This window comes from Xiphophorus couchianus, chromosome 21 (genome assembly GCF_001444195.1).
Source record: "Xiphophorus couchianus chromosome 21, X_couchianus-1.0, whole genome shotgun sequence".
In the NCBI taxonomy this organism is placed as follows: domain Eukaryota; kingdom Metazoa; phylum Chordata; class Actinopteri; order Cyprinodontiformes; family Poeciliidae; genus Xiphophorus; species Xiphophorus couchianus.
Genome location: NC_040248.1, coordinates 660,051 through 681,254, shown reverse-complemented (window position 1 = coordinate 681,254; position 21,204 = coordinate 660,051). Strand labels below are relative to the sequence as shown.

General features: G+C 40.0%; 1 protein-coding gene across 4 annotated transcripts in view; it reads right to left on the bottom strand.

Annotated features, from left to right (window-relative positions):
- Nucleotides 1-9,312: 9,312 nt before the first annotated feature.
- The window catches only part of dipk1c (divergent protein kinase domain 1C), a 25,152-nt gene continuing 13,260 nt past the window's right edge, over nucleotides 9,313-21,204 (bottom strand). For all 4 annotated transcript variants that reach the window (XM_028005486.1, XM_028005484.1, XM_028005487.1 and 1 more), the window contains 7 exons: nucleotides 15,770-15,973; nucleotides 14,711-14,764; nucleotides 14,469-14,644; nucleotides 13,864-14,152; nucleotides 11,570-11,734; nucleotides 10,621-10,695; nucleotides 9,313-10,068 (listed from right to left, as the gene is read on the bottom strand). In XM_028005486.1, coding sequence (XP_027861287.1) covers nucleotides 9,877-10,068; nucleotides 10,621-10,695; nucleotides 11,570-11,734; nucleotides 13,864-14,152; nucleotides 14,469-14,644; nucleotides 14,711-14,764; nucleotides 15,770-15,973 — 1,155 coding nt within the window. In that variant the 3' untranslated portion in view covers nucleotides 9,313-9,876. The remainder of the gene's footprint in view (nucleotides 10,069-10,620; nucleotides 10,696-11,569; nucleotides 11,735-13,863; nucleotides 14,153-14,468; nucleotides 14,645-14,710; nucleotides 14,765-15,769; nucleotides 15,974-21,204) is intronic.

The following is a 21,204-nucleotide window of genomic DNA, read 5'->3' as shown; positions in this document are numbered from 1 at the left end:
CCGTTGTGCTGCAGCAGATTAAATTGTTGTGCTGCAGCAGGTTAAACCATTGTGCCGCAGCAGGTTAAATTGTTGTGCTGCATCAGGTTAAACCGTTGTGCTGCATCAGGTTAAACCGTTGTGCTGCATCAGGTTAAACCGTTGTGCTGCAGCAGGTTAAACCGTCGTGCCGCAGCAGGTTAAATTGTTGTGCTGCAGCAGGTTAAACCGTTGTGCTGCAGCAGGTTAAACTCTGTTGTGCTGCAGCAGGTTAAATTGTTGTGCTGCAGCAGGTTAAACTCTGTTGTGCTGCAGCAGGTTAAATTGTTGTGCTGCAGCAGGTTAAACTGTTGTGCTGCAGCAGATTAAATTGTTGTACTGCAGCAGGTTAAACTGTTGTGCTGCAGCAGATTAAATTGTTGTGCTGCAGCAGGTTAAACCGTTGTGCTGCATCAGGTTAAACCGTTGTGCTGCAGCAGGTTAAACCGTTGTGCCGCAGCAGGTTAAACTCTGTTGTGCTGCAGCAGGTTAAATTGTTGTGCTGCAGCAGGTTAAACTCTGTTGTGCTGCAGCAGATTAAATTGTTGTGCTGCAGCAGGTTAAACTGTTGTGCTGCAGCAGATTAAACCGTTGTGCTGCATCAGGTTAAACCGTTGTGCTGCATCAGGTTAAACCGTTGTGCTGCAGCAGGTTAAACCGTTGTGCCGCAGCAGGTTAAATTGTTGTGCTGCAGCAGGTTAAACCGTTGTGCTGCAGCAGGTTAAACTCTGTTGTGCTGCAGCAGATTAAATTGTTGTGCTGCAGCAGGTTAAACCATTGTGCCGCAGCAGGTTAAATTGTTGTGCTGCAGCAGGTTAAACCATTGTGCTGCATCAGGTTAAACCGTTGTGCTGCATCAGGTTAAACTCTGTTGTGCTGCAGCAGGTTAAATTGTTGTGCTGCAGCAGGTTAAACTCTGTTGTGTTGCAGCAGATTAAATTGTTGTACTGCAGCAGGTTAAACTGTTGTGCTGCAGCAGATTAAATTGTTGTGCTGCAGCAGGTTAAACCATTGTGCTGCAGCAGGTTAAACCGTTGTGCTGCATCAGGTTAAACCGTTGTGCTGCAGCAGGTTAAACTCTGTTGTGCTGCAGCAGGTTAAATTGTTGTGCTGCAGCAGGTTAAACTCTGTTGTGCTGCAGCAGATTAAATTGTTGTGCTGCAGCAGGTTAAACTCTGTTGTGCTGCAGCAGGTTAAACTGTTGTGCTGCAGCAGGTTAAATTGTTGTGCTGCAGCAGGTTAAACTCTGTTGTGCTGCAGCAGATTAAATTGTTGTGCTGCAGCAGATTAAATTGTTGTGCTGCAGCAGATTAAATCGTTGTGCTGCAGCAGGTTGATCTGTGCTGCAGTTTCAGAGCAGAATGAGGCGTCGTTGTTCGCTGCCCGTTTGTGGCGCCTGAAGGAGAAGCTCCGGCTGGAACCCGTCCAGAACCCGAGGCGGCGGTAACCTTACACCAACAGTTGGTTTGACCTCTGACCTGCTGAAGGTCAGAGGTCCTGCAGCAGATTAGCTCCACTGTGGGAAACAGAGACTCAGGAGAGAAACCGTCTGTAAACCAGAACCTGTCAGAACCTGTTTGGGTCCGGATCCGGCCCGGTTCATTTCCAGTTGCTCGGTGGATCCAGGTCCGTGTTTCTCCTCAGACCAACAGCCGAGCGTTGCTCCAGGTTTGGTTCTGCTCAGCTGAAGCTGGAGTTGGACCCGCTTGGTTCTGCTGCTCCAGATGTTTCTGTAACAGCCTGAAGGATCAAGTTCTGGTTCTGCTGGAGGGAAGAAAAGCAGGCGACCTTTGACCTCCACTTAAAGTTATTATTAATAAACGGCTTTTATCAGTTATATTATCAACATCTGAGTTTCTGTTACTTTTTTAGATCAATTTTCTGAATATTTTTATCCTTTAAAAGCCAAATAAAAGTTAAAATAAAAAAAATTATAGCAAAAATACACAGAAACATAAAATGTTTTAAAATTTACTGCATGAACAGGAGAAATGAAGGAAAAACGATTTTAAAGGGATCTGTTCAAAAGGAGAACCTGGGTCCATTAAACTACACAATAAACTACATATTTAGCATGTAGTTTATTTAGCGTGTAGTTTATTTAAGATGTAGTTTATTTAACATGTAGTTTATTTAGGATGTAGTTTATTTAACATGTAGTTTATTTAGCATGTCGTTTATTTAACGTGTAGTTTATTTAATATGTAGTTTATTTAATATGTAGTTTATTTAGCGTGTAGTTTATTTACTATGTAGTTTATTTAGCATGTAGTTTATTTAAGATGTAGTTTATTTAACGTGTAGTTTATTTAATATGTAGTTTATTTAGCATGTCGTTTATTTAACGTGTAGTTTATTTAGCATGTAGTTTATTTAACGTGTAGTTTATTTAATATGTAGTTTATTTAGCATGTAGTTTATTTAACGTGTAGTTTATTTAGCATGTAGTTTATTTAACGTGTAGTTTATTTAATATGTAGTTTATTTAACGTGTAGTTTATTTAATATGTAGTTTATTTAGCGTGTAGTTTATTTACTATGTAGTTTATTTAGCATGTAGTTTATTTAAGATGTAGTTTATTTAATGTGTAGTTTATTTAATATGTAGTTTATTTAGCGTGTAGTTTATTTAGCGTGTAGTTTATTTAATGTGTAGTTTATTTAATGTGTAGTTTATTTAACGTGTAGTTTATTTAACGTGTAGTTTATTAATGTGTAGTTTATTAATGTGTAGTTTATTAATGTGTAGTTTATTTAACGTGTAGTTTATTTAGCGTGTGGTTTATTTAAAGTGTAGTTTATTTAGCGTGTGGTTTATTTAAAGTGTAGTTTATTTAACGTGTAGTTTATTTAATATGTAGTTTATTTAATGTGTAGTTTATTTAACGTGTAGTTTATTTAATGTGTAGTTTATTTAACGTGTAGTTTATTAATGTGTAGTTTATTAATGTGTAGTTTATTTAACGTGTAGTTTATTTAGCGTGTGGTTTATTTAGCGTGTAGTTTATTTAACGTGTAGTTTATTTAAAGTGTAGTTTATTTAACGTGTAGTTTATTTAACATGTAGTTTATTAATGTGTAGTTTATTTAACGTGTTGTTTATTATTTAGAGTGTGGTTTATTTAGCGTGTAGTTTATTTAACGTGTAGTTTATTTAGCGTGTGGTTTATTTAACGTGTAGTTTATTAATGTGTAGTTTATTAATGTGTAGTTTACACACAGAGAAACTTGAAGCTGCTCTGAATTTTGTTCTGTTCTGCTTGTTTTTATGGAGTTCTTTAATAAACGGATCAGTACTTACAGAACCAGGTGTTTCCGGGTCAGAACCAGAACTGAACTCCTGGATGTTTCATTTTATTTGAGGACAAACTGAGGATTTTATCTTGTGGAGATCAGATCGATGTTCTCAGTCTGACTGAATCTTTAATTCATGATTTATTTCCAGAAGAACCGATAAATTAATTTCTTCTTTCTGAGCAGAAGGATAAACGTGTTTCCAGTTAAAGTTCTGCAGCCGGCCCGGTGGTTCTGCAGGACGGTTTCTGGCCCGGTGGGTTTGTGGCTCAGAACCAGCTGGGTGTGAAATGAGCTGCTCTCCTATCGGTTCTTATCGTTAATTAAACCCGAGGCAGAACCGGACCCGTCAGGCTGTGGTTAGTGGGCCGCACAGTCTCCTCCAGTTAAACTGGTTTATGACCAGTGAGAAGGGGGCGGGGCTGCTGCACTGGGAACATCAGAGCTAAGTGGAAACAGATGGTTCTGTTTGGGCCCAGAGAGGAAAACTGCTGCAGGAATCAGAACCGGAGCTGCAGGAATGTTTCCACTCAGAATCTACTGGGACCAGAACAGATCTACTGGTTTCTACTGGAACCAGGACAGACTTACTGGTTTCTACTGGGACCAGAACAGATCTACTGGTTTCTACTGGGACCAGAACAGATCTACTGGTTTCTACTGGAACCAGAACAGATCTACTGGTTTCTACTGGAACCAGGACAGACTTACTGGTTTCTACTGGGACCAGAACAGATCTACTGGTTTCTACTGGAACCAGGACAGACTTACTGGTTTCTACTGGGACCAGAACAGATCTACTGGTTTCTACTGGAACCAGAACAGATCTACTGGTTTCTACTGGGACCAGAACAGATCTACTGGTTTCTACTGGAACCAGAACAGATCCACTGGTTTCTACTGGGACCAGGACAGACTTACTGGTTTCTACTGGGACCAGAACAGACTTACTGGTTTCTACTGGGACCAGAACAGACTTACTGGTTTCTACTGGGACCAGAACAGACTTACTGGTTTCTACTGGGACCAGAACAGACTTACTGGTTTCTACTGGGACCAGAACAGATCCACTGGTTTCTACTGGGACCAGGACAGACTTACTGGTTTCTACTGGGACCAGGACAGACTTACTGGTTTCTACTGGGACCAGAACAGACTTACTGGTTTCTACTGGGACCAGAACAGACTTACTGGTTTCTACTGGGACCAGAACAGACTTACTGGTTTCTACTGGGACCAGAACAGACTTACTGGTTTCTACTGGGACCAGAACAGACTTACTGGTTTCTACTGGGACCAGAACAGATCCACTGGTTTCTACTGGGACCAGGACAGACTTACTGGTTTCTACTGGAACCAGAACAGACTTACTGGTTTCTACTGGGACCAGGACAGACTTACTGGTTTCTACTGGGACCAGAACAGACTTACTGGTTTCTACTGGGACCAGAACAGACTTACTGGTTTCTACTGGGACCAGAACAGACTTACTGGTTTCTACTGGGACCAGAACAGATCCACTGGTTTCTACTGGGACCAGGACAGACTTACTGGTTTCTACTGGGACCAGGACAGACTTACTGGTTTCTACTGGAACCAGAACAGACTTACTGGTTTCTACTGGGACCAGGACAGACTTACTGGTTTCTACTGGGACCAGGACAGACTTACTGGTTTCTACTGGGACCAGAACAGACTTACTGGTTTCTACTGGGACCAGGACAGACTTACTGGTTTCTACTGGGACCAGAACAGATCTACTGGTTTCTACTGGGACCAGAACAGACTTACTGGTTTCTACTGGGACCAGAACAGACTTACTGGTTTCTACTGGGACCAGAACAGACTTACTGGTTTCTACTGGGACCAGAACAGACTTACTGGTTTCTACTGGGACCAGAACAGACTTACTGGTTTCTACTGGGACCAGAACAGACTTACTGGTTTCTACTGGGACCAGAACAGACTTACTGGTTTCTACTGGGACCAGAACAGACTTACTGGTTTCTACTGGGACCAGAACAGACTTACTGGTTTCTACTGGGACCAGAACAGATCCACTGGTTTCTACTGGGACCAGGACAGACTTACTGGTTTCTACTGGAACCAGAACAGACTTACTGGTTTCTACTGGGACCAGAACAGACTTACTGGTTTCTACTGGGACCAGAACAGACTTACTGGTTTCTACTGGGACCAGAACAGACTTACTGGTTTCTACTGGGACCAGAACAGATCCACTGGTTTCTACTGGGACCAGGACAGACTTACTGGTTTCTACTGGAACCAGAACAGACTTACTGGTTTCTACTGGGACCAGAACAGACTTACTGGTTTCTACTGGGACCAGAACAGACTTACTGGTTTCTACTGGGACCAGAACAGACTTACTGGTTTCTACTGGGACCAGAACAGACTTACTGGTTTCTACTGGGACCAGAACAGATCCACTGGTTTCTACTGGGACCAGGACAGACTTACTGGTTTCTACTGGGACCAGGACAGATCCACTGGTTTCTACTGGGACCAGGACAGACTTACTGGTTTCTACTGGAACCAGAACAGACTTACTGGTTTCTACTGGGACCAGAACAGACTTACTGGTTTCTACTGGGACCAGGACAGACTTACTGGTTTCTACTGGGACCAGAACAGATCTACTGGTTTCTACTGGGACCAGAACAGACTTACTGGTTTCTACTGGGACCAGAACAGACTTACTGGTTTCTACTGGGACCAGAACAGACTTACTGGTTTCTACTGGGACCAGAACAGACTTACTGGTTTCTACTGGGACCAGAACAGACTTACTGGTTTCTGGATTTCCTCTGAAGCACAAACCAGTCCATAAATCTAGCAGCTGAAACGGGTCCAAACTGGGTCAGAACCAGGACCAAACACATCAGCAGATCTACAACTGAAGATGGAATCAGGTGCTGCAGTGGCCTAGTCAAAGTCCAGACCTCCACCTGATGGAAAGGCTCAGGTTGGATCATTTTCCTGCCTTCAAAAAGCATCAAAGCTCGGTTAGCGCCGCCGTCCGTCCTGAAGGGGGCGCCGCCCACCTGAGGGCCTCCAGCTAAAATTTAACCTTTTGTTGCTTTTTGTGATTTGCATAAAAATAAAAATGACTTTTATTCTGACTTCAGTTTATGATTTATTTTCTGGGTTGAAACAATCAAATCAAATTTTCACACAACAGAAAATATGATTTGAACAAAAATATTGATAAATTATTTTTATCATGTTTTTCATATAATAACTGATAACTGGAGATTCTGCTGATTGTTTCTGATCTAATCTTTAGTTCTGGTTCTGGTCGGGTTTGTAGCAGAACCAGCCTGTTTGATCCGGTTCCTGAGGCCCAGATCCAGAACGAACCCTGTTGCCATGGCAACAAACTGAAAACAGAGTCAAACTCCAAACACAACAGACGGACCGCCAGAATAAAAGCATCAAACGGCTGAAAGGTGTCAGAATAACCCGGCCCAGTTCTTCAGAACCGGCCCAGATCTAATAATCCCCTCAGACTTTATGCAAATGAGGCTTCATGAATATTAATGAACGTTAAGATTTTATCTCCAAAACAGAAAATAAGAAACAGAAGAGAAACGAAACGAGGGAGCAGAACCTGAAGAGGAACCGACCCAGAACCATCAGAACCAGAACCATCAGAACCGACCCGGTTCTTTGTTTCCTGCTCTGAATGTTTTTGCTCAGATCCCAGATGGATTCTGGAAGGTTTCCAGGTGAATCTACACCTGAAGTTGCCATGGCAACATCTGTTTGTTGTTCTTTCTTTTTTCTAGCGTTAAATGGGTCAACAGAACCGACTGACGGACCAAACCTGGTTCATTCTCTGGAGGTTCTGGTATTTTGTGTTTCTGGTTCTCTAATTACTCCACCTGCTGCTCCGCCGAACCCCAGACCAGCTGGTTCTGGTTTCTCTGGTCCCTCCTGACCCGCTGAGCCTCTCGGAGCCTCAGCAGAACCTGAATCGGTTCTGTTTCAGTTTTTCCTCTTGTTTTTAGTTTCCAGTCTGTTTTTCCTCAGCGTGTCGTCGACCCGCACATGGAGCGCATTAGCCGCGCCGCCGCAGGACGCTCAGCGCTGAAATCCACTCCTCAGATGTTTGGTTCTGGTTTGTGGTTCACATAAAGTCCAGTCGGTTCTGAATGAAAGTCTTCAGGCTCGAAAGGCTTCGTGTTCCGACCCGTTCAGAGAGAAAAGCTGGAAATGATCTCAGTCCTGATGGTCGGTGTTGCCATGGCAGCGTCTCCAGTGTGACCTCATAAGTTTAATATTTGTGTCCTGATTGATAAAGTGAGGAGACTCAACAAACCAGCACCCCACAGACAGACGCTGTGATTTGTGCTCCAGTTCTGACCAGCATCTTCTGTCAGCAGCAACAATCAGTTTCTGATTCGCCTTTAAAACCCAAATTATTTACGCTGCTTTAGATTCAGATGTAAAATTCATTTATTCAGTTGAGACGTTTCTAAACCTCTAAAAAGATCCAACAATTTAAACCCTGATAAAAACCAGATTTATGATCTTATCAATAATTATTGGAGGAATATTTAGATCCTTCTAGCAGCTGAGCTGCCGTCTCCAGGTTTCTTCTGGTAGTTTGTTTTATTTTTGGGGAACGTTTTTCACCGTCGCTCTGATCTTTATCTTCCTCCTCATCATCAGATCCAGGACTCTGGAATATTAATATTATTATTAATAAATAAGAAACATGATCAAAGTTTCAATCTTCCAGTTTTACTCCAGTTTGTCCTCCGACCAGCAGGAACCTGGAACCAGGAACCTGGAACCTGAAACCAGGAACCAGGAACCTGGAACCAGGAACCTGGAACCAGAAACCAGGAACCTGGAACCAGGAGCCAAGAACCTGGAACCAGAAACCTGGAACCTGGAACCAGGAACCTGGAACCAGGAGCCAGGAACCAGGAACCTGGAACCAGAAACCAGGAACCTGGAACCAGAAACCAGGAACCTGGAACCAGGAACCAGAAACCAGGAACCTGGTACCAGGAGCCAGGAACCTGGAACCAGGAACCTGGAACCAGGAGCCAAGAACCTGGAACCAGAAACCTGGAACCTGGAACCAGGAACCTGAAACCAGGAACCTGGAACCAGAAACCAGAAACCAGGAACCAGAAACCAGGAACCTGGAACCAGGAGCCAAGAACCTGGAACCAGAAACCTGGAACCTGGAACCTGGAACCAGGAACCTGAAACCAGGAACCTGGAACCAGAAACCAGGAACCAGGAACCTGGAACCGTTTGTTTCCCAAAAAGCATCAAAATCAAATGTTTTGCTTCATTTAGAGCTAAAATGTTTTAATATTTGTGTTATTGTGTCGTAGTTTTTATTATAATTATTCTTATAGAGAAACTTGCTGCTGTTAAATAAATTGTAGTTGAACTTTGTTGCCTAGAAAGTAAAAAATTAACAGAAAACCATAAAAACATTTTTACATGAAACTCATCCAACCTCCAACTGAGATTATTTTATTTTAAAACAAACTTTAGTTTCTTTTATTATTTTTTTTAAATTTACAGCCAAATAAACACAAATAAACACAAATATGATCAAATTCTTGTGGAAATAAATGAGATTTTGGTGAAATTTAGTTGGATTTTTCTCTTTGCTAATATTTTATGGACGACAAACAGAAAAATGTTTTAACATCGAATCTATTTATTAAGCAAAGAAACATTTTATTTAATAACATTTTATTTAATAAGTTTTGCAGAAGCTAAAAATGTTTTATTTTCTCCTTAAATGAGAAAAAGTGAATTAATCTCACTGAGACCAACGGGTCGGAGCAGAACCTGGTAACGAGTCGCCAAACAGGAGCCAACTGGCTTTTCTTCTGTTGTCATGGTTACCGGCTTGCTGACGAGGAGGAGGGGGCGGAGCCTAATCGTTACCAAGTTCTGCTTTAAGAAGAAAATCCTGCAGGATCCAGAACAGGTTCGGTTCCCAGATTCATTAAAATCACAATCATTTTTATAAACCGTCTATTTCCATATTTACACTCCGATGAACAAGAAGCTCAGTACAAACAAGAAACCATCAGAACCCGTCCGGTTCTGATCCGTTCTGGTTGTTTGACTACATTGGTTTCCAAACCAAAAACATCTGATTTTGAAACAGTTTGTAAAATATCTGGGATTATTTTGTAAACATTATTAATATTATTTTGTAAAATATCTGGGATTATTTTGTAAACATTATTAATATTATTTTGTAAAATATCTGGGATTATTTTGTAAACATTATTAATATTATTTTGTAAAATATCTGGGATTTTCTCTGCAGATTAAACTAAAGTTCCTCCATGTTGGTGAAAACGACCAGAACTTCAGAACATTTAGATTGGACTTATCCAGACTTTCTGGATCAGATCTGACCGGTTGGTGTCCTGATGAGGTTCTGATGTCATGATGAGGTTCTGATGTCATGACGAGGTTCTGATGAGGTTCTGGAAACAGCAGGAATTGTCTCCAGAACAGTCCGATCATCATGAAGGACGTTTTGTTTGGTTCCTCTCAGAAGTTCAGCGCCGTGTGGACGTGCTCCGCTTCATCTTTTGTCCACTTCCTGTCCTCAGGAGCCACTTCCTCCTGCAGCAGGGCTCTGAGGACGGCCAGGAGGCGCTGATGGACCCTGCGGGCTCCGCCCTCGTCGCCGGCGCCGCCGTCGGTCTCGGAGCAGTCCTGCACGGCTCGCTGCAGCTCCACCTGTTCAACCAAACAACCAAAATCATCTGATGTTCGTCACCAGAGGAAAGTTTTAGATGAACCACTAAGATACCAGCAGTGACCTGTAGGTGGCGCTAAAATGTTTTATTAACCTGCAAACAACAGGAAGAAGATTTAATCTAGTTTTTATAATAAACCAATGAAAACTAAATCTTTCACTTTGGGAGCCAAACGTTGCAGAAACGACACAAAATAACTTTTTATTGCAAAAATTTGACCTTCATGGCAGAAAAACTGTTTACAAACTACAGACTGGAGGATTCTCTGTAAATAATCTGTAAATAATCTGTAAATAATCTGTAAACTGGTGGATTAAATATGAACAAATATCTAAATATTACAGATTCATTTCAAACAACACAGTCATGTGAAAACTGCACAATATTAGTAAAAGTTTAATTTTAGATTATAAAATCTCTTTTTCTCAGTTCTCTTGTTTTAATTTATTAGTTTTATTTTTATTTTACTGACTCTCCTCTTTTAGTGGAAGTGAGAAACAGAAGTGAATAAAAGTCCGTTTTCCAGCCCCACCTGCAGGGGGAGCCCTGCTTTGGCCCCCAGAACGGTGGGAGAAAACCAAGGCCTGAAGATTTTCTCACAAATCACCTGGAACAGAAGAAAACAGGAGAAATGATGAAAATATGATCCAAAAACAAACAATAAAAAACAGAAAATCTGATGAAAGTCAAACAATAAAGACATCAGATGAAAAATCATCTGAAGCCGATTTGAGCTTTCAGAAAAACAAAACCGTCTTTCTGAAAAGAGATGATTGGCAGAGGTCAGAGGTCAACCTGAGCAGACGCCTGTGGAGCGTCGGCCAATCAGAGAGCAGCTTGTCAGTGACCTTTCATCAGGACTCATCGTCACTCAGCTGCTTCTTCTTCTCCTCTTTCTCTCTTTGTTCTTCGGTTTCATATAAAAGATTTTAGATTTTTTATTATGTTCATTTATCAACTTTTAATTTCCTATGAAATAAAGAAGCTGTTTAAAAATGTTTTGTTTCAAACTATTTAAATAATTTATCTTTAAATCTCAGTAATTATTTATGAACTTTTATTTTTTCCCATCATTTCGTTCAAACAGTTTTTCTCCTCGTATGAAAACTGATATCTGATATCGGAGACATTTGATCGGCGGCTTGACGACAGGCTGTCCTCCTGTCGTCATGACGACGATGATGGTGATGATGGCGATGAAGATCTGAGGCCTTTCAGACCAAAACGTCTCAACCAGACGACCTATGAACTTTCCTCTTCATTTGTTTTAAACATACATTATTATTTATTAATATTTAATTTATTTTCAGGTTTATAATGAAATGCATAATTAAAACATTTATTTTTATCTAACAATACTGTATTTACGTTATAAAGTCAAATTATTCTTCCATAATTCATCCCAGAGACAATAAGCAGAAGAAAATCAGTATTTTATTATAAAATACATCTGAAGATGAGACGTTGCGGTGACCTCTGACCTGCAGGTTGGTGTTGCGGCGCCGCGGGCTGCAGCGCCGCCGCTGCGCCTCACACCTGGACCAGCAGTCGAAGAAGTTACAGTCGTCGTCGCTGCTGCAGTTCTGCTCCAGGATGTCCCTCATCTTGGGCTCGAAGAACGCCATGTCCACGTCGATGGCCACCACCTGGAGGTCAGGAGGTCAGGAGGTCAAACGTATCGACACACAACCACAAACACTGCTGTGATGATGCAAAATGATGAGAAATATGAAGCTAAAAAAATCCAAACAGAAAAAATTAATTTGCAAAAATCAGTTCAATGGAAACATGTTGGACCAGAACTTTATTTTGAAATATTTTAACCTGGTTCATTTTTATCTAAAGAGGATCAAACATTTTCTGAACATAAAAATAGATTTGGAGTCAAAAAGATCAAAATCTAAAAACATAAATGAATTAATTTGTGAAAACTTTGATTTTGAACTTTTAAACTAACCAGACGTCATTAAAACCTTTTATATTTATTTCTATATTTTATCAGTTTTTTAAAACATTAATAAATTCCTAAAAATAAAAAACATTTTCTCAAATGTTCCTAGAACAAAACAGGCATCAGAAATGATAAAAAATCATTTTTAGAGACGAATCTCTAAACTTAATAAAGTTAATTTTAAAACCTTAAACAGAAAATATGAAAATAGAAAAATATTATTTTTGAGACAAACTTTCAAAAAGTTTTCTGTTGTTTTATATATAAAGATTAGTTATTAATTAATAAACATACTTAAATAATTCTTATAATAATATTATTAATAATAATCTTAGTAATTATAATAATTATTATAATTATGAATGATCAGAGTTACATTAAAGTTACTTCAGTAACTTTAATGTAAAAATTGTCAAAGTGAATTTTTAATTTATTTATAATTAAATGTGGCAACAAAACAACTTTAAAATGTTAAAGTTTAATTAAATTTGTGTAAAATATGATGAATAAATATATGAAATTATTTTAAATCCTGAATTTTTGACAAAATGAGGTGAAGAAAATCTGACTGTAAAATTTTAATGTTAGAATTAAAATAAAAACTTCAAGTCAGGGATTTAATCTGAGAGATTAATAATCTGCTAATAATATTTATCAATATTTATTTATGGTTAAGAATAAACAGCAAATTAAACTTATTTTCCATCAGTAACAATTTATCTGCTTTAAGTTTTTACAGCATTTTAAAATCATTTATTTTGGGTTTTAATAAATAATAAGTTTAATTTCTGGTCTAAATTAAATATTTAAACTGAGAAGGTCTCCTTGGTTCTCCCAGTTCTCCCAGTTCTCCCAGCAGCAGGGAGGAAACAGCGTTGAGCCAGAATTATCGGCTGCAGCTCAGAATCAACTTTATGAAAACTTGACAAAAGGAAAAATGATGAAAAATGAGGCAGAAATCTTTGTTTATTTTTCTTTTCCTTCCTGCTGATTATTGTTTTAGTTTCATAAGAAAACTTTAGAGATTAAATGTAACTTCATATTCAATCCTTCATGTTTTCATTTCAGAAAGTTTGAACTAAAATAAAAAACTTTCCATGTTTCAAAGTTTGATTTTATTTTTATTTTTCTGCCTGAAGCATCAAAAACTCCAGTTTCATAAAATCTTCCAGAAATATTTCAGTAAAGAAAAGATTTTATTTTCCATGTTTGGATAAAAATAGAAATTTCTCAGATTTTTCTCCACATCTGGAAACATTTTAAAAAACATCTGCAGGTTTTTCCACAGATTAAAGTTTGAAGCTCAGATTCAAATGTTTCATTTTTAATATTTTCTTCTCTGAAATGTGATTTTGTTTCTGCTTCTGAAAAACTGCAGGAATTATTTTATAATAAAACTTTTGTCACAACGTCTGAAAGCAAAAGGATTTAAACTTTAGGACAAAAATCATTAAAGATCATATTTTATTATGAACATTAAAACTGTGATTTAACGTGATTTAATGTAAATTCATTAATAACTGAACAGTTTTAATGATTTAACTTTAAAACTGTTTAGATTTTTATTTTTGTAAATGTTTACTTATTATTATTAATAACCTGCATTTTTATCTGAAAACGTTATAATTTATGGTTTAATCTTTAACTCATAAATTTATTCAGAGTTTTTTTAAGTGAAAATCTGTATTTTAAACTTTAAGCCAATAAATTCACATTCAGCTGATATTTTCTGATTAAACCTGAACATTAAAGAGTCTTTTATTAATCCTAATAAAGATTATTTTAATAATAATAACAGAACTTCCTGACCGGACCCAGACTCACCGTCAGATCCTTCCGGACTGCAAAGTTCTCCGGTTTGACGTCACACAGATGCAGTTTGTGAGTGAAGTCGTCGTCGAAGTGCCGGACCATGTCCATGAAGCTCAGCGCGATCCGATGCACCACCAGCCTGGAGCTCCACCGACCAGAACCTGCGGCGTGACCCGGCACCTCGTCCATGGAGAACAGGTTCTGGTCCCAGGCGTGTCCGGCCGACAGGAACTCCACGGCGTAGAAATGGCCGCAGGAGCCCAGAACCTGGGCCACATGGGGGCTGAGGTCCTGCAGAACTCTGGACCCGAAACACAAATTAATGAACTGATTTCATTCTGAAAACGACCAACAGGAGCCCAGAACCAGAACCTGGACCCACTGGGTCACTGGGTTCTCCTCTTCAGTCACTTCCTGGTTTTCTAACTAAATCAATTCAAATCTGAACAAACTGAATATGAAGGTTTGTGGAAAAGAGAATAAAGGATAAATTAAATCTAAAAAGTCTAAACTGGTTCATTCCTGCGTGTCGCCGCCGTCATGGCCGCCGTCATGGCCGCCGTCATGGCCGCCGTCATGGCCGCCGTCATGGCCGCCGTCATGGCCGCCGCCCTCACCTGAGGAAGGTGTACTCCTCCTGCTGCAGCAGAGCCCACAGTGAGCCCAGATCGGCTCTGGAGTAACTTTTCTCTCTCAGCTTCAGTTTCTGCCTCCACAGGCTGGAGCCGTTCCTTCCTCCTCCCTCCTCTTCCTCCTCCTCCTCCTCCTCAGCCAGACCCAGAGAGTTTCTCACCTGAACAACATCACCTGTTCAGGCTGACAGCAGCCAAAGACGGATTATTCAGGTGAGATGACTCACCTCCAGAGTGGCGTAAAGAACCACGTCCAGCGCCGACAGCTCCTCTCCTGCTTCCTGAGATTTAAACAAATTCACAAACAAAAACAAGAAACTGATGAGTTTTATTTTGGCTGATAACAATAATTTAAAATTAGATGATAATTTTAAAGCTTTAAAGTTCAGATAATTAGAGCTTCAGATTTAAACACAGAAGATTAAATGAGTCAGAAAACGATTCCTGAAAACAAGAAACGGTGGTGGCAGCATCATGCTGGGGGACAGCAAACAGGAAGATGGACGGAGATAATCCTGAGACTGGGGTGGATGTAGGTCCAAATGGCCTAGTCAAAGTTCAGATTGTTTCTCCTGAGTTTAATCAACACACTTCTTGTTTTCAGCCGTTTATTGTGAATATTTATTATAAAATCCCCAAAATGCCGTCAGAACTAAAAATGTGACACAAAACTAAATTAATTCATAAAATAATATTTACATAAATAAAACTAAACTGAACCTCATTACTGAGTCCAGAGGAATAAAACTTTAACTTCTTACAATCAGTTTCTTCAGCTGGATCAAAGTGCGCCTGCCAATTCTTTCCCCAGGCAACACATGGAACCAAACTAAAGTTCCCCTCACATTCGAATTCAAACTCAACTAAAACCAAAGAGCATCAACACAAATTTACTAAAACTATCAAATTTATCACTTAATGTTTAAATTAAATAACGTTTAACTAAAACAAACAACTAAAACCAAGAAACCAAGAAACCAGATGCCGTTGCCTTGACGACAGCTGCACGGATGGAGTTTGATCTGTTTTGAAAAAACAAAACATCCAGTAAATATTTCTGTTGCTAATAACGACTCTAGACTCTAGACTCCCCCTGGTGGCCTGGAGGATTTCTGCTTCTGCTGTTTCCTGTTTGCAACATTTTTCAGCTGAATTCATTTTTTGTTTTCAGTTTGGATTTTTCATCAGCAGCTCAGTTCACTGCCAGTAAGGCACACGCCACACTTTTCAGATTCCCCTCAGTGTGTGTGTGTGTGTGTGTGTGTGTGTGTGTGTGTGTGGGTCACCTGGTAGTCCAGGAGGCCCAGCGGCTCGTAGGAGGAGAAGTTCTCCAGTTTGGACTTGAGGATGACCCGGTTTCCCCTCCATCGCGCCTCCATCACCTTCTTTCCGTTCTCGTAGTAAAGGCAGCGCTGATATTCCACCAGGCCGCCGACACACAGATCCTCACACAGATCTCCGCTCAGCGAGCCGCGGCTGAAGTCCAGACACTGAGGAGGGAGGAGGAGACGTTACTGGACCGGTCCAACAGAACCGAGCCGAGCCGGTTGCTGTTTTTACTGCTTCATTAAACATGAAGCCCAGTTTTCCTGACTTCCTGCCGGCGGCCATCTTGTGACTGATGGGATCAGAACCAGCGGCGGGTCTGAGCGGATCATCCTGGTTCCGCTCGGGGATTAGCGGGATAATCGCGGCTCTGCTCACATTCCTACACAAACATCCGACCGCGAGGAGAGAGCCGGAGGTCAAAGGTCAGGTCAGATAAAGGAACCTGAAGCTCCTTCATCTGTCAGCGCCTGATTGGCTAAAGTGGAACTTTAGATAAAGTTTGTTTCAGGGGGACATTAATCTACAAACACTCAGTCTGGACCAAATCATAAAGTTACAGAAACTTTCCTTCATATTTCTGTCAAGAGTTTCCTCAAAACGATTCAAATAAACCGAAAAGAAAATGTTGATGGAAAATTATTACATATGGAAATATTTTAAATAAAATAAAATATAATAAACGATCCTCTGCAGCTGCATAAAGATTCATCTGTAACAAACATCAGAAATATTTTTTCTCAGGAAAGTTCAAAATAAATTACAGGTTTTAGATTTTTAAATATAATTATTTTCATTAAAACATTAATTTTTCATTTAATGTTTCATTTGAGCCAAACAGCTGTAGTTTTTATTATCCATGTATTTATTATATTTAAACAGCAGATGATGTTTCTATAATTAGCTGTAAATGAATTTTAAATCAAATTATAAATATTATAAATATTATTTATCATCATATCAGATGTTTATTCCAGCTTCGCTCCAGAATCTCATCTTTAGTTTTTATAGATTTACAAGAAAATCAAACTGAATTATTAGTTTTTATTAAATTAATCTTCGATCGTATTCAGGATGTTTTCCTCCATCTTGTCTCTCGTTCTCCTCTGGTAACATCGGTCCGGTCCGGTCCGGTTCCGTTTGGTTCTGATCCTCTCTGGTTTTTATTCTCTAGATTTCCTCCAGCTGAACGTCGGTTCTGTTTCTCCTCTGGACTCAAAAAATGACTGAAATGTTTTTAATGAACGGAGATTTTCCTGCAGGCGGAACCAGAACCAGAACCAGAACCAGAACCAGGTGTCACCAGCAGCTTTTCTTCATTTTCGGCTTCAATGTTTCTGTGTTCAGAAATTATTCAATCATTTAAATCAGAACAGAAAACATACATTTTATTGCTGCTAATAGAATTACTATCATATTTAATATTTTACTTCAATTTTATTATTTTAATATTTTGCAAGTTAATTAATTTTTTTCCTTTATTTGATGTTTTATTTCTCTTTTTGATTCATTTTGTTCCTGAGTTTTTTCTTCCTTTCATATTTTCCATCCCTCCTTTCTTTCTGTTTCTTCTCCTTCCTGTTTTAAACCCATTAAATCTCCTCCAGAACCGGACCCGTTCCCCTGCTCTCCTCCAGAACCAGAACCGGACCCGTTCCCCTGCTCTCCTCCAGAACCAGAACCAGAACCGGGCCGCCGCTCGGTGCGGACGCAGCAGAAAGGCGTCTTTGTTCCTCTGCATTCCTTGAAGCCGAGCAGCGAAACATGAAAAGGTTTTAATGACATTCCTGAGAGTCTCAGGAAACCATGAAGCCCTTCAGACTGGAGCTACTGGTTTCTACTGGGACCAAAAGTTTACTGGTTTTAATATTAAACAATCATTTATTGAATCAGCCAATCAGATGGCAGAAACTCAACACGTTTAGACGAGTTACTGAAGATGAAGGAGCATCAGAAAGACGAATGAAGGAGCTTTAAAGGCAGCAGGTCTGTTGGTCCAGTTCTGACCACCAGACCAGAACTGTCGGATAAAACCAGGAAACTGAAGCTGGAACCACTCAGACCCTCCAGAACAGAACATTTAAAGGTCCAATTTAAGCTCCAAACAGAATCTGATGGAAACATCATGAAACATGGATCCTTCCTTCAATATCCAGGCTGGTGGAGGTGGAATCATGATGGGGGACATTTTCTAGGTGCATTTAAAGTTGTTTTCCCTCCTGATGGTCCGGTCGACCCGGTTCTACTGGAACCAGAACTCCATCATCTGCTCCACCTCCAGCTGCTGTGGTTCTGACCCAAACCAACCTGTTCCCCTCCTGGCCTGTGGGGGCGCTGCACCAAGAACCACTGAAGGAAACGACACAGAAACCTCTGAAGACACTGAGAGCAACTTCCTTCTTCACCAGATGGAAACAAGATGGAGGCGTCAGATTTTTCTCTTTAGTCTTTGGCTGAAGACCAGGAGCCATTTCTGCTGCTAGTGCTAGACTAGCATGTTAGTTTTAGTTGTATTTACCCAGAATGCCCTGCACTGTAGTCCACTTCCTGCTTTTGGAGCGGTCTCTGGTTCCCTTGGCGTTCACATTCAAACTGAACCCAGACGGAGGTTTGGAGGCCCAGAGGTCAGAGGTCAGTTAGTGTTCACGCCTCACAACCAAACTGGACTTTGACTAGACAAGCAGACTGGAGTTGGGTTAATCGGACCGGGTCGGGATGAGGCTCGGGTCTCTTCAGTCCAACAGAATTTTTTCCATCGTTCTTCCTAATAATCCAAACATCCGTTTGGTTCTGACCTGGTTCTGACCTTTGACCTCGGAGGAAGCTGAAGTTGAATTAATCAGATGGAGACGCTGGTGATCAATCACTGCTGGCAGGAGGTCAAAGGTCATGTGCAGAAATGGCTGCAGAGTAAATCAAGGCTCTGGTTGTTCTGAGGAACAATGAACCGATTTTCAGCTGAATGGCCGCGTCGCCACGGCAACGGCATGTGGGCGGGCCGGCTGACCTCGGGTCGGTTCCGTGGGCCGACGGCACTCAGAACCAGGGAGGAAGTTCCCACCGAGCTAACGGTTCCCTGCTGGTTGAACTGGGAATGAAACCATTTAATCCTTTAATCTGGTTCCATTAAATTAGGATTAACCCAACGGTTCTGTTAGAATCTGAATTATAAAGTTTTTCTCCTGATTAATTCACCAAAGATCAAATTCAGAAACAAAACCTGTAAATCTTTAGGAAGGTGACCTGTCCATGAGGTCAAAGGTCACAAAGTCCTGCAGATGGCGAAGCAGAAACAGAACCGTTTCCTGAACACAAACCAGCAAACCGGGTCAGAACCACCGATGAGCCGAGTTTCATAAACCAGAATCAGAACCAGGAGATAAAAACGGATTTTAGTGGAAAAATCCTGACGACTCTGAGCCATACCAGAGGCACCAAACTCTGACATCACTACTTCCTGTTTGGAGCCCAGAACTCACTTCCTGTTTATTCCACATACACTGAAAAAACACAAAACGTGAAAATGTGAAATAATCTTCCAGTGGAACCAGAACATTCTCAGAAATATTGAGGAATAATTGACTGAAAACAAGTTTCTATATTCATCTGAAAAGTTATTTATGTTAATTTTATTTTATTTCTAGAGTTTAAATATAACAGCAACATAAATTGGATCAAGATATTTGGTAAGATTTTGTGTTTTTGCAGTGCAGGAGTCGAATCAACGCAGCAATAAAACTAAATAATAAAACTTTAAATTATCTTTATACAACTTTTCAAACATTTGTTTAAAATTCACAATTAGATGGAGATCAAAATACAGCATCTACCTATCATATATCTATCATTTATCTGTCTATCTATCTATCTATCTACCTATCATATATCTATCTCTCTCTGCTGATATTTCATATTTTCTTCTCAGTTCTTCCTCATCTTGTTTCGTTGCTTCAGAGAGAATCGTTGAGCTGCTGTCCGTCCGGCGCCGTTGGACCCGCGGGCCTCTTCCTCTTCTTCCTCCTCTTCTTCTTCTTCTTCTTCTTCGTTGGTATGCAGCCTGATGCCCGACTGTTTCATCTGTCCTCCGTCTCTCTGACCTTCTGCTGCGAGGATGAATACAGATCAGGCAGCCGAGACGCAGCAGGACTTTCTGCTTCACTGATGAACACATGAATCTGAAGCTGATGAAAACATGAATCTGAAGCTGATGAACACATGAATCTGAAGCTGATGAACACATGAATCTGAAGCTGATGAAAACATGAATCTGAAGCTGATGAAAACATGAATCTGAAGCTGATGAACACATGAATCTGAAGCTGATGAAAACATGAATCTGAAGCTGATGAAAACATGAATCTGAAGCTGATGAACACATGAATCTGAAGCTGATGAAAACATGAATCTGAAGCTGATGAAAACATGAATCTGAAGCTGATGAACACATGAATCTGAAGCTGATGAAAACATGAATCTGAAGCTAATGAACACATTAAAATCCTCCTGCAGAAACTCGTTTTGCCTTATTTAGTTTTGTCTGTTTCTGCTCTGATTGAAAAACATTTTTTATTTTTTCTCATCGGAATCAGAGATGAATTAAAATCTGAACCTTAAAACCTGAAAAAGTGGAGAAAAATAATCTGCAGCTTCTGGATCCATCAGATTAAAGCAGCAAAACATTTAAACTGCAGCAGATTCAACCAATTAAACATTAATTAAACATTAATTAGACATTAATTAAACATTAATTAAACATTAATTAGACATTAATTAAACATTAATTAAACATTAATTAGACATTAATTAAACATTAATTAGACATTAATTAAACATTAATTACTGATTAGTAATAAAAAGAGGTTCTGGTTCCTCTGGATGATTTTTTCACTTCAAACAGGAAGAATAACTTGTTAAAAACCAGAACCTTCCAGAACCCGGATGAACAAACAGCGGTTCTGGACGGTTCTGAAAGGTTTTGGAAGGTTCTGAAAGGTTCTGGAAGGTTCCGGAAGGTTCTGCAGGTTAAACTAAAGGTTTTAAGGAACCGATCAGAACCGGCTGTCTGGGTTCAAACAGGATCGGTTTTAAAGGTTTTTCAGCAACATGGCCTCCAGCATAATGCATGCTGGGAGACGCAGTCCGTCTGTCGACTGAACCGAGTCGACATGATCCGATCCGTCTGTGAAAATGGTTCCTGTGGATTTCATCAGGACTTCAGACCCAAAGAGGAAAATATATATTATTATTATTGTTACTGAATTATTGGGACGTTTGGACTTGATGTCGTCCTGATGATGCCTGAATAATAATATTTATTGTTTGTTATGAAGTAAAACGGTAAAGAGATTAAAATGTCATAACATGAATAATATAAATCATTCATTGTTTTCTCTGG